The sequence below is a fragment of the Doryrhamphus excisus genome, linkage group LG9 (assembly GCF_037039965.1).
Source record: "Doryrhamphus excisus strain RoL-2023G ecotype Guam linkage group LG9, RoL_Dexc_Guam_v1.1, whole genome shotgun sequence".
Lineage (NCBI taxonomy): Eukaryota > Metazoa > Chordata > Actinopteri > Syngnathiformes > Syngnathidae > Doryrhamphus > Doryrhamphus excisus.
In genome coordinates this window covers 18,276,323-18,293,373 of record NC_136365.1, presented here as the reverse complement: position 1 = coordinate 18,293,373, position 17,051 = coordinate 18,276,323, and the positions used below count along the sequence as shown (strand labels likewise).

Genomic DNA, 17,051 nt, shown 5'->3' with positions numbered 1-17,051 from the left:
TATTAAGACTGGCTGCTTATGTGGAGGCTTTGTGTGCTCATGTGTGCGTGCATGCATATTAATGTATGGTTTTTTGTCTTCTCGTGTGTGTGTGTGTGTGTGTGTGTGTGTGTGTGTGTGTGTCCGTCCCCAAGCCAGCCACAATGCTTTTCAATCTATGTGCCGCATACGTGTGTGTCTGGCTGCATCGTGCACTGATTGCGCATGCTTGTCACTGCGTGGGTGGATTTGTGTGTGTGTGTGTGTAGACATTGTTTGTTTTTGTCTGCCTCACACCTTTTTCCGACACACACATCATACATTTATTTCATATAAATATAAGGTATAAAAAAAGGTTAATCCATCAGAATGGATGGATGGATTGTACAGTATTCCAATTGATGTTTGATAAATTGCATTATGAAGCAATGGAGTGCACTGCTTGGCTGCAGCCAGCAGAGGCGCTGTTGATTCAGTCTTGGATACTTTGTTGTCGAAAAACAAGCGTTATGCCGTCATTCTTTTAGTTTGTCGATTTTACAGTCTCATCTTTTGCGCTTATTGCCTAAAATAACATGAGAGAAATGTGCCTCAAAAGTCATGCTTATTTTATACATTTAAATATTGGAAATAAGGAATTATATTCCATAGCAGAGTACATTTAGGGTGGGCGTAGACATTGATTAGGAACTGAGTATTTGTGTGAAGCAATTATTGGATTGCGTTAATTGTTTTTAATAATTCATTTACTGTAATAGTCATGAATTAAAATGTATATGCAGTATGTACTGTATTTAACATTTTTAAGACATTAGTTTTATCCAGTTTTAGCAGGACAATCATGTGTCAAAGAAAAGCACGGACAACAACTGCGTTTTAGGGCTGTTTTTAGAGGAGAAAAAAAAAATCCTTACTCCGCCCCTTCCACATGGCCAAGGCCAAAGGTCACGTGAGTCCCCCATTTTTCGCCTAAATTTACTCCGTTTATTCGAATTATTTTAATACTCTGTTGTAACAGTCATTGCCCGAGATCTATGGTCTTGGGCAATGGTAATATTACGACTTTTTTCCTAAATTTACAAAAAAAAATTATTATAAATGTACTGTATGTCTTTGTACTCATAAATTTGACTTTTTTCCCATAAAATGTACAACTTTTTTCTCGTAAATATTCACCTTTTTTCTCGTAAATGTACGATTTTTTTTCTTGGAAATATTCAACTTCATTGTCATAATTGGATGTTATTTTTCATGTAAATGTACGACTTTATTCTCAAAATCTGATTAGTTTTTTCAATGTGAGCCTAATACTACAACACCCTAACAGACAAAGCAAGGTAAAATGACATTGATGAGTTAGATGAATGAACATGTCAATACAACGATAACAATATTCAATATGCAAACTCACTTCATGCCTTTAAAAAAAAACAAGTAAAGCCAAATAAAAATTAGGTAGAGGGCAATAAAAATCAGTGAAGTTAATGTTCTAAAATCTAATAATCCAGAGGATATTTTTTAGTATCAGTCGCTATCTTAAAACTCCAAGCGCCACTCCAAAAACACAATTTCCTACCATTTTTATTGAAGTATAAAAAATAAAGCATTTTCTTGTACTACTTGACCGCCACCAGCAGGGGCGCTGTTGTTACAGTCATTTAATTTGTGATGTAGTAAAAACAATTGATCATAGTATACATTTAGTTTTTACTTTGAGGTCTGTGTGCCTGGACGCTTAGGACTCTTTTTGCTTGTTTTTGAAAATGTCTGTTTGCTGCACTTTCCCACGCTGCTCTCCTTTGTTGTCATATTCTCTATCACACACACACACACACACACACACACACTCGCTCACCTGTGCAAGGGTGGGTGTCTGTCATGGTTGTTTTGTTTGTGTTTACGGCACCATTTAAAAAGCAGCCAGTCTGATGATGATGATGATGGTGATGGTGATGATGAGGGGGCGGGTCTTAGCCTGTCCTCGTTTTTTCCCCACTGGCAGCCAATCGGAAGCGTCCTCACAAGAAGCGCCGCCAATCAGCGGGCTAACATTGACCAGACTGTTGAACCGAGGCAGCCAAAATTCTAGTCGTGGCAGACTTGGAGGAGGAGGAGGAGGAGGAGGAGGAGGAGGAGGAGGGGAGGAGGGGAAGAGAGATGCGTGTGAGGGTGGGGGGGCGGGGGGGGGGGGGGTGTAGAAGAATCTCCCAGGACAGACAAGGCACTGCGGCAGTCTGCCATCACACAAGCGAAGCCACAATCCAGACAAAGAGACAGGAGGAGGAGGAGGAGGAGGAGGCTCTCGTCCAACATAAACACCTGCATGTGCGTTTGTTTATGTAAGTGCCCTCTGCAGATGGGCGGGGCTTAATGACTCTAGCTATACTGTACAGACATGCTAATGACACAAAGGGTGAAATCCCGCTGAAGTTTTAAACAGGCGCCGGTGGGGGGGGGGGTGTTTTGGAATTGCACTGAAAGGATCGGAGATGACGCCTCCCTGAAGCACTGCGGTACGATCATGACAGAAACACGTCTTGTCGTTTTTTTCCATGGCGCCAAACATCACAGAATGTGTTTCCTAATAGTCTGTGTCCGTTAGCACCAAGATGGCGGAACACATAGAGGGCCTCGCTCTGCGTACGGAGTTACTCCCGCCGTACACTGAATACATGAAGGACGTATGAAATATAGTCCCGACAACGCCGAGAAATAATGACGCCACTGTACCGTTTAGGTATCACGGTCGGATTCATAGGAGCCGATCCTTTTACGTGTTCAAAGATACCATCCTAGCCTCCATGATGGCCGCCACAGGCTTACATCCACTTTTCCCACACGGCTAAAAAAGGACTTTTACTTTTCTTTAATGCACCAGAAGAGTCAAAGTGTACATTTACACTACACATCGATCCATCACAGTCACATGACTTAAGGGCGTGTCCGCATGAAGTTAATATTTCTCGGAATGGGTTGTTTTGGGGTTTGAATTAATGAAAATGTGCAACATTACCTCATGTTTTTAGCAACAGACTAGAAATGGAACCGTATACGATATACTATATGGGGACACCCAAACGGTGTTGATCCTGTTTCAATCCTGTTTTCCGAATGCTGGAAATCAATCCAAATTTCGGAAATGTTTTCATGTGGACATATCTTATTTGTATTCTTATATATGTTTATACATTCATGATGAGTACATTTTAACCCCTGATGTAAGAACATGTGAGAAATACATCTGTATTTGCTTTGGTGACTCAAATCAGTGAAGGGATGTTGCCCCCTACTGGCCCGGCATGCGTATTACACTCATGAGTATATAATATTGACAACTTGTTCATTTACAATTTAGCAAGGCATCCTATTATGATGTTGCTATAAGGAGGAGGAGCAATCACCTGACTGGACAGAAATAGCTGGGTTCCATTTGGGAAGAAGTGATTCAACATTTCACTAGAAGTCTTTTTTTATTATTATTATTATTTTTGGATTAAGTTTTCTACATTTGAGTTTGTGTACAGTATGTAGTGTGTTGAAAGACGAGCCGGTACTAATAATTAACTTTTATAACGATAGCGGCTGAGAACCTGTTAGTTGTAAAATAGTCGTAGAGAAAGAGAACCACATATTTTTGCATCATTGTATGGCTGAGGTGCTGGGGAAGTGGGCGGGGTTTTGTTTTGTTTTGTTTTTTTGCTATCGGTCGTACTGTACTGCCATTGCGGTGCTATGAGAGGAGACGGGCGGGGGCGAGTGGACGACAAACAAAAGAAGAAAAAAAACACCCTCGTTGATAAAAATCCAATCAATCCAAAGCGAAAGTTTACTTAAAAGCGGCGGCAGTTGCCTGAATGTTATTTTTTTCCCCTCGCTCCCCCTGGTGGCCGACATCTGCCACTGCAGCTTACAGCAAAGGGGGGGCTTAGCAGCTGCAGTGCCTGTCATCGGCCACCAGATGGCGATTGTCCCAGTAAGCAATTGTAATTTTGTTTATGAAAGTCTTCATCACTGTATTCATGCGAGCACCTTAAAAGCACAGCGCCGCCGCTTGTTTACGCGACGTTAACCCCCCCCAAGCCAAAAAAAAAGTGCCCCCCCCACCCCACAAGACCAAATACGTTATCGTCCACGTGTGACTCCGCCCGTCTGTCTGTCACCGCCCGGCCACAGGGGGAGCTAAAGTGACCAGGAGCGCTAGTATTTTTTTTTTTTTTTTAAAGAAAGCACCTTTGGGTGAGCGCTTTCTTGTCTCACCACAAGATGGCGCCAAAGCCCTTTGCACCTTTCTGAGTACGCTGACTGTGTCACTTCCTGTCTGTGGCTTGGGTGTCTGATGTGGGGGAAATCTTTTTATATGGTTTATTTTTGTTTGTTTTTAATGTTTTTGTACTCTTTTTGATAAGTTGTTTTCTTTTAATGACATTCATGTTCACTGTAAAAAAAAAAAAAGCACGTCTCGACTTTGTGTGGTGGGCGGAGCTAATTTACTAGCTAGAATGACTTGAGCATTATTTTTGACTCCTTTGGTGTTTTTTTGATGAGAATACTGAGAAGATAAAATAAGTATATATGACCTGGTTGCAGTTTTTAGACATGAATGTTTGACGGAGAAATCCACCCCAGAAAAGACCCGCCCTTTCAGACACTGACCAAATTGTGTCGCTAATTCAACATGGCGGCCACTTGTTGTAAACGTAAAGCAATTAAGTACCAGCGTATACGAGAGAACATTCTGGAACGCTTGACGCTTGAAGGGGTGGATTTTTCTTGCTTTAGAACCCCATGGTGGTCAATATATATATAAAAAAAAAGCTATGTATCATCGTCACTCAATCATCGCCTCAGTCTTCAAACACCAGAGACACACAACAAACACACACACACCACACACTCAGACCTCTGAAGAACCTCGCACACACACACTCTTAAGACGTGTGTGCCAGTTTTCTACAGTTTTTCTAAACAACAAAAGCAGTTTACCTCGGAAGCTTTCAGCCATTGTCTGACCTTTTGAACGCTGCAACAGCTCACCACCTCATGCAAAACACAGTCTTACCTCACAGGAAGTGTGGGCGGGGCTTACACGTCCCCACGGCAACCTCTCTGTCTCTGGTGTTCCCTCCTGTCACAGTGAATACAAATAAATATATGAATATAAATATATACAAATGTATATCAGCACATATATAAAAGCACTATGTTGGAATGTGCACTCGCAGCATGACGAGCTTTTATTGATTTTTTTTTGGTAATTGTTTTTGATTAATCACACAGGAAACAAGCAGTTTTTTTAAAGGTCATTTATTTAAAAAAAAACAAATGCAGTAAACGTCTCACCCCCACCCCCTCCCACCACCTTGTATATGTCAGTGCCCCCCCACACCACCATGTGTTCTAAGTGCCAATTACTTGTGAATTCCTGTGACCAGTAAGAAATAATTGCACATTAAATACTGTGTTTGAAGACAAAAGAAAGCATACTGATTGAAATATGAGGATACAATCTCAATAATAAAATAAATCAAATGTTTGTAACCAAACACGTCGCTCTTCATTTGTATTTGAAGTGCCCACCAGCTAAAGGACTGTTATGCTGCCCCCTCTGGTCGATTGTAGTGACTGCAGCTAGAATTATACAGTATTAGGACTTTGATTCTTGTAAAATGACAACTTTATCCTTCAATTATCATTTTTTCAGTTACAGTTTATTAAATTACGAGTATTCTTCAATATATTACAAAGTTTAAAATCTTCACCAATGTTATTTCATCATTTCAGCCTTTCATTCGCACTCAAACAGCTTCCATAGTGGCTCGTTGTTTCCGTGTAGACAGGCGAACCGATGCTTTATGGAAGTGATGACGTCACCGATCTGTCGCCGTCACGTGACCACAAATGCTCGTGGATTGGTATAACTCACCTGAGTCGACATTTTCCAGATGTTTTGTTGTATTATACTCCATAATGACTCACAGAAGTAACTCCATTTTGTTTAGAAAAGGCTTGGAAGGCGACTAACTTTTCGTGTGTCACGTGGTTCCGTGTGTGTTTGTTTACAGCATAGGCATAGACGCCACAAAGTCTTCGCCGCCATATTGGATGTGTCAAGGCTGTAAATGTACTTACTTACATAAAGACTTTATACAAAACATTTTAAGTTAATTAATCTCGTTTATAACGTCGAACATGGACTAATATACTTGGGGAACAGTTAGGCGCCAAATGTAGTTAGTTTTTGTTGGCTAAAAGTGTCCCGTCTGTCTATGGTTTACAGCGCCACACTTGGTGGACTTAGTGTATTACATCTGATCCTTTCCCATCCGGATGCAAGAATTTACAGCACAGGGCCTTATTAAGTATCTGAATAAAAGACAAATCAATTTGAAATGTGATTTATCACACAGAATTGAACTTTTGCTTCATGATGCATCTTTTCAAGATAATATAAAAAAACAAAGAGCTTCCAAACATTGTGTTTACATTTAAAGCATTCAAAGTTGGCAGTAAAGTGTGGATAAAATACGTTTGGTTAAGTTCTCGTCTGAACTTTTAAAGTATCCTCCTTTTTCTGAAGGTGCAATAACAAGAGGTGAAATGTCTTCATGTGGCTTTTGTACATAAAAGGCAGAAACTGTCAAAAGTATTCATACTGCAGCAACCTCTACACAGGACCTTTGTCCTCCAGCAGGGGGCGCACTACACTTAAGTGTGTGCTTCCTGCTGCAGCATCCTGCCTAGCAACTGCTTCCAGCCTGCAGGAGGTCTGCTGGCTTGACTTTTGTGACGTCACTCGACAGATCACTAGAATCTGACGTCATCACGTCAAGGCGGGAACATTTCCAAGGTATAAAAATAGATTTAAGGCAACCAAGTCTTAAAAAAAAAAACACCTTTCTGTTACGCTCCATCTTAATGAAGCTCAGAGAAGCAGTCCAAATGTTTCGTGACCTTTTAACCTGGCAAAAAAAAAAAAACACAAACAAAACAACCATCCCTGATTTGAATTGGCCGCCACCCACCTCTGCTGTCAATCATTGATGTCTCCACCACAAGGCTATACAGACTCGGGGAAGTAAAATAGCGTGGAGGGGGCAGGGCATGTGTTATTTCCCTCTGAGGGGAGGGGCGGAGTCAAGACTGGAGGTCACCAGGGTCAGAGGGCGAAGAAGAGGATGAGGACGAAGAGAAGGACGGCCACCAGCACGACGATGGCGCACCACTGCCGACGGCCTGCAGCCACAACAGGAAGTTGTCAGGATCAACTCTTGTTGCCATGGTAAAATTGAATGTGCGTGTGTGTGTGTGTGTGTGTGTATGCACACGTACTGCTGGTCATGTGAGAGACCTTTTCCAGCTTCTTGAGGACCGAGTCCATGCGGGACGACGTCTGGTCCATCTCGTCTGTGAAGTCCTCCAATATGCTGCAAGAGCGTCCATAGTGGGAAGCAGTTTTTTCAAAATAAGGGCCTTTATTTCCTGCAGTTTTCAAATCCTTTTCAGTCAATCAAAAGTGGTCTCAGCGTTTTACAGCGATTAAAAGTAATCATCCACTATTTAATGATAGGGTAAGTAATGTAAAAGTCTTAATATAAAAAAAATATATAGTAATATTCATTCATTCATTCATTTTCTACCACTTACCTTCACAAGGGTCGTGGAGGTGCTGGAGCCTATCCCAGCTGTCTTTGGGCGAGAGGCGGGGTACACCCTGGACTGTTGGCCAGCCAATCACAGGGCACATATAGACAAACAACCATTCACACTCACATTCATACCTATGGACAATTTGGAGTCGCCAATTAACCTAGCATGTTTTTGGAATGTGGGAGGAAACCGGAGTACCCGGAGAAAACCCACGCATGCACGGGGAGAACATGCAAACTCCACAAAGAGATGGCCGAGGGTGGAATTGAACCCGGTCTCCTAGCTGTGAGATCTGCGCGCTTTTTCTAGTAATATTACTTTATTAAAAGAAGAGCAAGAAGAAGAAAAGCAAGAAGCCGAGAAAGAGAAAGAAGAAGGAAGAAGGTGAGGAGGATGCGCACTCACATGGCCTGCTCATCCAGTTCGTCCCCGATGCGTCCTGACATGTCTTTGAGGACTCGGATGCTTCCGGACACCAACTCCAGATGATCATCCTGCTCCTGCATGATCAGCTACACACACACACACACACACACACACAAACTAGTACTCTTTCCACCCCTGAATGAATCCACCACTTGACTCTTTTGCTACCTGTTGTTGTTCCTGCTGCTCCTGGATGTATCTGGAGTTGGTTGACACCAGGTGGGCCTCCAGGCCCGTAGACCTGTCCGGGACAGACGACGACGCCAGCAGCGCCTGAAAGAGCAAAAACCAGATGGTTGCTTTAAGACGCTCTCAAACACATCCCGTTCCAGCGTGCATGGACCTGCTTGTTCTTCTTCTCTGTCTGAGCCACAGCCGATGGACTGGACAAATGGTCCTTCATCTCCTGCACAGAACAATAACATATATTTATTGACCAATAAAAATAGGGAAATAATTGCTAGTATGCTAGCAATGCCAACATGCTTACATTAGCATACCAACACATTGCAAAATCATAATGAGGGAACTTCACCTGCACTGATTTTCTGGTTCGCTCCACAAAGTCTCTCCTCTCCTGAAGCTCCTCTTCGCCAAGACGGAACTTCCCGGGATTAGACTCCACGATACCTGAGCCAACAGCTCAAGAACCAAACAACATTGCCATGACGATGATGGAAAAGCTATTCTCCCTATTGTTAACCAGCCTACATGAATCAGTGACTGGACGGCGCAAACATAAACCACAAGTCATTGTAAAGTAAATTAGCTTATTTGTTGTAAAAATTGGGTCGAAATTGCATTATTGCGTACTGTTCCCTTAAGGAAAGCGTCACAAGACTGAAAGTTACATATCGTGAACAAACATGCTATGTTTGAGTATCACTATCCATTCATTAATGTTTTTAAGCTTACTAAAAATAAACAAACACTGTGGCGACACGCCCCAGGGCGTGATGGCCATCTTGTGGGAGTGCAAGCAACAAAGTACAAGTTTGTTGTGAAAACAAGACGCGTGATGCTCATGTGGAGGAAGTCGCGGGCCTCGTCAAGGATACTGATAGTCTCACTAAGGTCCTCCAAGTCCCAGTCGATGGCCCGAAGGCAGTTGCGCAGCTCATTTGTGCTCCAGTCCAGTTCATCACGACTAACCTGACCATCAAGGAAACTATTACATAATGCCTGTATTGGGACACCAGTATGAAACCGCAAGAAAACATTTCTGCTCGACTCTCTCAGCGTGTACAGTTATTTGTTTTTATGGTGTTGGTCTCACCTGAGTGCCATCCTGCAGTAGCTCCTCCCACCTGTCAAACAGGCTGCGCGCACGCGCAGTGGCCTTCTGCACCTCCCTGCAATCACACACAAACACACGTTATACTTCCATAGGATTTGGATCTTTGTAAATTTAGATTCTTTTTATGCCTCTTTTGTGCGCACGCGCGAACACACAGACACACACATTGCTTAAACAAAGGACAAACCAACTTCGCATCCTTTCGTGACTTCGCAGCTTCGCGTTTACAGGAAAAAAAGAATACCAAAGGTGAAGCAAACAGTGGTTAAAACAAAAGAAACAAAAGCATGCGACCATTTGATAGAGTGAAAGAGACTTTTTATTTGCTCCACACAAACAAGACATCGACACGTTGATAGCATTCAAGCTAGTTAGCAGCGGAAACTCCGCTGACATAAACTTTTGTTTTTGGCTCACACGGCGGCTCGGGAGGGATGTCACACGTCGGATTAACCATGCGCAGTGAATGTTTTCGCTCAGTTTTAATTGTGTTTTTATTTCGTTCTTACCCTTTCACGACGAAAAACGGGTCCTCCAGCGACATGGTGCTTCCGGGTGCGTCGAGCCCCAGCGCATGCGCTGCAGGCATGAGGCTTTCAGGCCTATGTGTAAACTTTCAGACACTTAAAAAATATATCTTCATAATTATTACTGCTACTGGAGCAAATGTTGGAGTTATGGATCCAGTAACATAACAATTACGATTGTGTTAAAAAATAAGGTAACTCAGAGGCGGTGAACGGAACAGTTTGTACACAAAAGGTTGCTATGGTAACAATGCCTGCCTCCACAGTCACACCCAACGACACTGCATACATGCACAGACAAACAGATGCGTGTTCAGCAAACCCCTCCCTGTCCGTTTTGTGGCAGTCCATCTGTCCCACCCTCGTCCTGTCTACGGCTCTCCCTTCCTTCCTTCCTGTCCTCATCCTGTTTCCTCCACTTGCCCCCTCCCTCCCTGCCCTGTGAAAATTCACAGGCCGTTTATCAGCCTCACTGTAAAATTTGGAGAGTGAAAAACAATTGGTAATACTTGGTAATTTAAGGAATTAGTAAGCAAAACAACAACAAAAAAGTGTAAATGTAATGAGAAAGATTTGAATGGCAAAAGGTAGCATCAAATCTATCTGTAGCAGTCCAAATATAGCAGTCATATAGTATATGAATTAATGTACAAACAACACAGTACATTTAAAATAAGTCAGCATTCAAAACAAGCCAGAAGCTGAAATGCACACAATTTTTGGGGGGTTTTATTTGTCACATAAGGTGTGAAAATTTGACTCAGTTTGGTCGGTGCGAGAGGCGTTTGTGTTCTTATTTTGCACTTGTGTGTGTCCACTCACACGGCTGAAGAAAACACCATGACATCACAGGAAAAAGCACAAGAAGTCCCAAAATGAAGCTGCGAGATAACGCTGCTGAGTTTATAAATAGACCACGGTCCTGACCCTTTTCCCTCGTGGTGCCTTCAAGTGCTCCTTGTACGGATGACCTACTTGCTTCTATAACCTGCTTTGCAGAGCGCTACAAAACACAATCAAGCAACAATGTAATATTAGCACATAAAAGTTACTCTCGCACTGCATCTAAATAATAAACTATAAAGTGTGATTTGTGTTGAAAGGTCTTTGTTTAAGACAATGTCACATGTGCAGAGGTCAAACATGGCCACCAGGGCGAGGTCAGCTTATGTTGGGCAGGTCAACACACACACTCATGTACAAACACATGCATGCACAGGCACATTCCTCACTAAGCCATTTGGCCTCAAGCGGAGGCAGTACGACAACACACACATCGCAGACACACACACACACACATGTTGCCATAGTGACCATCAGGTGCAGACACGAAGCGAGGTCACGGCTGGTTGTCTCCATGTAAAATATATCATCAAGCGTGGCATTCATTGGCATACGGATTAATCACTTTATAGATTCAGGAAGTATCTTTTACGACCGTTTACCCCCTGAGGGACCTGTCAGCTTCCTATTTGTAAGGCAGTACATTAGACAGTACATTATACTACAAATACATGACAGCAAAAAGTAAAGTATTACACTAACAGCCTTAAAAGAACAATGCAGTTAACCAAATGAACTAAATAAATAGTACAGCCTTTAATGGCACACAATGTCAATAAAGTGGTGGAAGATGTTTAAGGTACAAATAAAGACAAAATTGTATGCAATTGTGATTTTATTTTTACCTTTATCATAGTAACGAACACGATCTAAAAGAGACATTGTTATTTTACAGCATGCCACAAGTTATCTTATATAACAAGCAGTGCACTAGTGTTGTCTATTTTTATAGCTGTGGATACATAGCATACATACCAAAGGCAATGACGTCAGTGACAGGAAAGCAAATGTGCAGCGTTTAGGTGACGCTGTAAAGTTTAGTTCTCGCTCTCCAGTCTAAGTCAGTGTTGGGCTGAGTTTGAAAAAGAACTGGACCCATTTAAAAGGAAAGTCACGTTACCATGGCTACGCCTCGTGGTCTCCTACTTATGTATGCAACAGCATTGTAACCGCACACCGGAGCAGCAATTTGCATGACAATTATGCTAAACTTGCCTTGCTTAAAGACTAGCTAACTTAATCGCACTGACTGACTACGCGTATAATATACATCTGTGTTATAATTACAAATTACAAACTCCCAATCGGCTCGTGAAGGCACCGTGACGACTACCGCCTTTGACCTCGTGGCGCCTCTTAGTAACTCTTAGTAACCTTGTTTACACCGGCTGCCACGCCATATATGGAGTGTTGGTGACGTCACCACAGCTGTGCTCCAGTGGGTGGGGGGTGGGGGGGGAGGCGGAAGAGGCGGGGCGCTAACGTCACGGCTTTTCCACTCGTGGGGACTTTACAACCGGAAAAGCCATATATGGCAAGGCGAGGGAGCGACGTATGTGAGTCATTTACGTGTGTGAGAAACTCCCATGAAATTTGAGGGGAGCTTTTTTTGGTTTAAACTTGTGCACCCACGTATATTCACATTTTTTATCTAAAAGATAAACACGTGACGTCACTGACTTTAGTGAAACGATTTTGAAGCGAAGTTTATATCTGACAGAAGTACCTGATAACATGACGGCAGCCTACCAGGGACATTTTAACCTCTAAAACATACTTATTTGTACGTAAGTGTACATTTAAATGTACATATTCCGACACAATAGCAATACACCAGAATAAATAATGCTAACCTCGTGGAGTCTTGATTGTGTAAAACGATATAACAATAAAGGATTGTGATTTTGTCAGTGACACGGTTTTTAAACGATTTTAGTGAAGTGGAAGAAGAGCAAATGAGGAAGAGAAACTAAAAACTGAGAAGAAACATCCTAGACGGAACAGATGGTTTGTGTGTGTGTGTGTGTGTGTGCTTGTGTCGCAGGTGTGGGCGGAGCCTGCTGGCTGAGGAATCCAGTGTGACGTCACCGAGTACATAAAAAGCCACCCTGCTCGTGGAAAGCTCTCAATTCTCCTCAGTGACGCCTTCTTACTTCACTAAACAAAGCGTCCCGAACCAAGACCTTTAAAAGTCCACTTTTTCTTTTTTCAATTCGTCGAGTTGGTCCTTGCGCCAAAAACACGAAACCCTTAAAACACCGCGCGTAAATACACACCGACAACAATGAGTGACACGACAGCAATGGAGGTGAACGCGGAGGCCCGGAGGGTTCTAGCCGTGTCCATCAGCAAGCTGTACGCGTCCAGGACCCAAAGAGGCGGACTGAGACTCCACCGGAGCCTCCTCTTGTCCCTGGTCATGCGCTCGGCCCGGGACATCTACCACTCGTCGTCGCCGCCGCCCATGGAGAGCTGTGCGGAAGAACCGACCGAGCTGGAGCCGCCCCAGCCGGAGCAGACACCCGTCGAGGTGAGCCTGACGGCGGGGGGAGGTGCACGCCAGGAGGCGGACATAGTAGAGGACATGGAGGAGGGGGAGCCCGCCGAGGACAAAGAGAACCAGAGCCCGACGAGACGCTCCAGGAAGCGTCGGGGGAGGACGTCAGCGGCGCCGGACTTCCTCCCCAGCAAGAGGGCGAGACTGGAGCCGGGAGAGGAGCGTCATTCCGCTCCGGCCCCGCCGGCCAGCTGCCGCCTGGGACCCGCGGAGTCCCTCACGGCTTTGTCCCTTAACCGGGTCATACCGGCCTGCTGACACCACTGAGGAGGCTCCACTGGACTTTGGAGCCGACTGTTTGTTTTTCTCACACACGAGTGGTCTGGATATGACCCACATCCACGGTCTTGCGGATGGACCGTTCCGGCCCAGAGGAGCGAGCTCTCCGAGTGGAAAGTTCGGATAGGAGCGATCCCGTGGGCTGAGTCACACAAGAGGAACCGGCCCGACAAGAAGTGACTCACTGAAAAGTGCTGACTCAAAGTGTGAATCAGCAGGAAGTGAAGTGGTCGATGGTTACCCACCCCACGCAGACACACTACTGCTGTGGACCAACATGGTGCTGCAAAGGTGCTGCTTGCATCTTTAAAACTTTCCTGTGTATTAATGAATGTGAACATCCCATAATAATAATTGTTATGACAGTACATACCTCACCTGTAAGCTGCTTTTATGCTTTTTAAAAAAACAAATCTTTGTTAATAAAGTTTTAAATGTACAAACATCACAGCTTTTCTCTTGTCGTGATTGTTCACAGCATGTGGGCCAAAGATCAGCGGGTTCAATCCTTTAAAGAGGGACCAGGTCTGCCACCAGTCTGGATTCTCTAATCTAGTGCTTACAGAGAACGCCCCCCCCCCTCCCTCCACCCCCACTTCCTGTGGCTTACAACAGAGTTATGAATCACATCCTCCCAGCGTGACCCGATACCGGCTGCCCACTTTGTTAGCTATGCTAAAAAAAATCATTGGGAATTCTTTGAATAATTATTTCTGTCCCTCTGTATCATCCTGGGGGGGGGGGTTAGGGAGTTATTGGGGGGTTAGGTTAAAGTGGCCCCACCATCCTTCTCTTTTTTTTAGTATGTGTCCATCAGTTTTGGAACAAAAGTCAGCTTTTGGCACATGTAGAACCCGTTTAAGCCTGCCTTGTTTTGGTTGACAACCCACTCGACCACTGTGCAGCGTCTCAAGGACCAGTTCAATAAAATGAAGTTAATAATTAACTATAATTTTTAAATAAATGTAACCTCCCCTTACGTGTTTGTTAATCTCCAATTATGAGAACGAATAAGAATTAAAAACCAGTAAAAGGTACACAAAAATAAAATAGATATGATATAAAATTCAAAACGGGCGGCACAGCGGTCCAGTGGTTAGTGCGCAGACCTCACAGCTAGGAGACCAGGGTTCAATTCCACCCTCGGGCATCTCTGTGTGGAGTTTGCATGTTCTCCCCGTGCATGTGTGGGTTTTGCTAGGTTAACATGCTAGGTTAATTGGCGACTCCAAATTGTCCATAGGTATGAATGTGAGTGTGAATGGTTGTTGGCGGGTGTACCCCGCCTCTCGCCCGGAGAGAGCTGGGATAGGCTCCAGCACCCCCGCGACCCTTGTGAGGAAAAAGCGGTAGAAAATGAATGAATGAATAAAATTCAAAACAATATTTAGCCTACAGAGTGGAACATAAATCCTGTGAAAAGCAGGACTTGGCATTGAGAAGACGCATTCAAAGACACTGTGATGATATGTAGTATTCTACACTGGTCACTAGGTGTCAGTAATGTTACATTAATGAGACAATCACCACCGCAGGAAGTAAAAGTAAAGTAAAGTAAAGTACTTTCATTTCATTTAATGACATTTAATTTCATTTAATGTATAGTGTAGTGTAGAGTGTATAGGTGACTATAAGGGACTAGAGGGTTCTAGTAAAGGTAAAAATGCATTAAGAAGGTCATGAAGAGGTTTTATGTAAATATTCTGTGTGGTAATAAGGATTTTTCTGGAACCAATTCATTGTGATAAATGAGGGATTACTGTATAACTTATAGTTATATATAGTACTTTGTACTTTGCCGACACCTGAGCGTCATAAGCCATGGATTCCATCCAGGAAGGAAGCTTCGACAAGCCCTGACTAGTCGACTCATTGGGGAACAGCGCCCCTAGCCTTCCTGCGGAGAATGACATGGTCAACCCTGGGGTGCAAGGTCAGCCATTTTGGACTGACCACCACTCCAAATGAGCAGGGTAGGGAAGCAGGCCCTGAATGCTGGAAACAAGAGAACCAAGGTAGAGAGAGAGAGCGAGAGAGAGACAAGTCGAGTACAACATGTTCTCCCTCCTCCTGGAGCGTGTTATGAGTGCAGCATGCTAACTGAGACGTGATGCACTCTGTGACGCGCACATGGAACACGCCGATGAGGCGCCGCAGTGACGCCCCCGCGCAGAGAGAACAGGAAGCGAGGGGCAAGCAGGAAGCCGGACAATGAAGGAGCGTGAGCGGGAGAGGACATCGTGTACCTGATTGTCGGTGCTCTGTGTCCATACATAATATTCGTTCACTTCCATATTTCTGACTGGGAAAAGTCAGCAGAACGTCGACTGTATCGGTGCACATTGATTGCGTAATACTGTACAGGGCAACACGTTTGTGTCAACACCTGACTTTGCCTGGAGACATAAGGAGGCATCTTAAAATAAATATCTATCTATCAGTATAGGATGGGGGCTCTTTGTCAAGGCTCAGCTTTTCTATTAGTTTCCTGTGTGTTTGTGTGTGTGTGTTTGTGTGTGTGTGTGTGTGTATGCAGCAGCCAAGCAGACATGAAGTGATGCACTGATGCAACAGAATACGTAGGAGGACTCTATTTTAGGAGATGCAATTCAGACATCCTGTGTGTGTGTATGTGTGTGTGTGTGTGAGGAGGTGGGTGATGGACTGGCTGATGTGATGAGAAGGAGGGTGGAGGAGAAAGCAGAGTGGACGTCAATGAAACGTGATGAATGAGGGAGGAGGAGACACTTACTAGGGGTGTGTGTGTGTGTGTGTGTGTGCGTGTGTCTTACACAAAGTGACGTAGGGGCGGATGCAGATGATGATGATGAGGAGGAGGAGGAGGAGGAAGGCGGGTGATGATGCTGAGAGGATGTTTGGTTTCAAGTTTCGTGTTCTGAAAGAGACATCGCATTTCAACACATCATTTGTCACTTTTGCAGTAACACAAAAATACAACACTAAAAACACAAACATAACAAAAACAACATTAGAAAACGCAAATGTAAACACCAAACCTAAAACTACAAAACATAAAAAAAATTACTGAAAAAAAATAACACTATACATGATAGAAAAGCTAGACCTGTCAAATGAATACAAATTAATCACATTTTCTAATTAATTAATCACGGTTAATCACCAAAATCTATTTAGCTAGCACTAGTTTCTTTAAAGCAGCAAAACAACATGAAGAGTTGCGTTCAAAGACACCCATTAAGTTGAATTCACATGTTTTGAGCGTGCATGTATTTTCTGGGATTTTATATTTCTATCTTATATTTGTCGCCACACAGTTCAGTTATTGACAAGCACAACCTTTGCTTTCATTGTTATGCCAACGGCCTCCAATTCCACTTACCGATTTTCCCAAACAATCCTAACTCACTGGATTTCATTTTTTTTTGTTTTTGCTTTACAGTTATTGACAATATCAATGATAGGAATGAATGAATAAATTTCAAGCAGAACTGAATGGAGATGAAAAGTATCCTTT

General features: G+C 43.5%; 2 protein-coding genes across 3 annotated transcripts; one reads left to right on the top strand and one right to left on the bottom strand.

Moving 5' to 3' along the window:
• Nucleotides 1-5,332: 5,332 nt before the first annotated feature.
• stx10 (syntaxin 10) lies at nucleotides 5,333-16,483 on the bottom strand. 2 transcript variants are annotated; one of them, XM_078793551.1, is made up of 9 exons: nucleotides 16,348-16,483; nucleotides 9,329-9,404; nucleotides 9,111-9,204; nucleotides 8,588-8,682; nucleotides 8,396-8,458; nucleotides 8,221-8,325; nucleotides 8,032-8,138; nucleotides 7,309-7,403; nucleotides 5,333-7,212 (listed from the first exon to the last, which is right to left on the bottom strand). In XM_078793551.1, exons 1-9 carry the CDS (start codon nucleotides 16,467-16,469, stop codon nucleotides 7,136-7,138), a joined length of 834 nt encoding a protein of 277 aa, XP_078649677.1. In that variant the 5' UTR covers nucleotides 16,470-16,483; the 3' UTR covers nucleotides 5,333-7,135. The 2 variants fall into 2 exon arrangements, with proteins under 2 accessions (XP_078649677.1, XP_057921291.2); XM_058065308.2 differs by lacking the exon at nucleotides 16,348-16,483 and adding an exon at nucleotides 9,859-10,077 and having other exon boundaries at nucleotides 5,334-7,212.
• ier2b (immediate early response 2b) lies at nucleotides 12,835-13,968 on the top strand. The gene has a single exon (XM_058065309.2). The coding sequence runs from the start codon at nucleotides 13,004-13,006 to the stop codon at nucleotides 13,532-13,534; it is 531 nt and encodes a 176-aa protein (XP_057921292.2). The 5' UTR covers nucleotides 12,835-13,003; the 3' UTR covers nucleotides 13,535-13,968.
• Nucleotides 16,484-17,051: the final 568 nt, after the last annotated feature.

What these genes read in the sequence shown, in the direction of transcription:
- ier2b (XM_058065309.2), top strand. Translation starts at nt 13,004, where the DNA reads ATGAGTGACACGACAGCAATGGAGGTGAACGCGGAGGCCCGGAGGGTT.
- stx10 (XM_078793551.1), bottom strand. Translation starts at nt 16,469, where the DNA reads ATGCGATGTCTCTTTCAGAACACGAAACTTGAAACCAAACATCCTCTC. An exon ending in CCGCCCCTACGTCACTTTGT is followed by an intron (nt 9,405 to 16,347) that starts GTAAGACACACG and finishes GTGTGATTGCAG; the next exon opens with GGAGGTGCAGAAGGCCACTG. An exon ending in GAACTGGATGAGCAGGCCAT is followed by an intron (nt 7,404 to 8,031) that starts GTGAGTGCGCAT and finishes ACGCTCTTGCAG; the next exon opens with CATATTGGAGGACTTCACAG.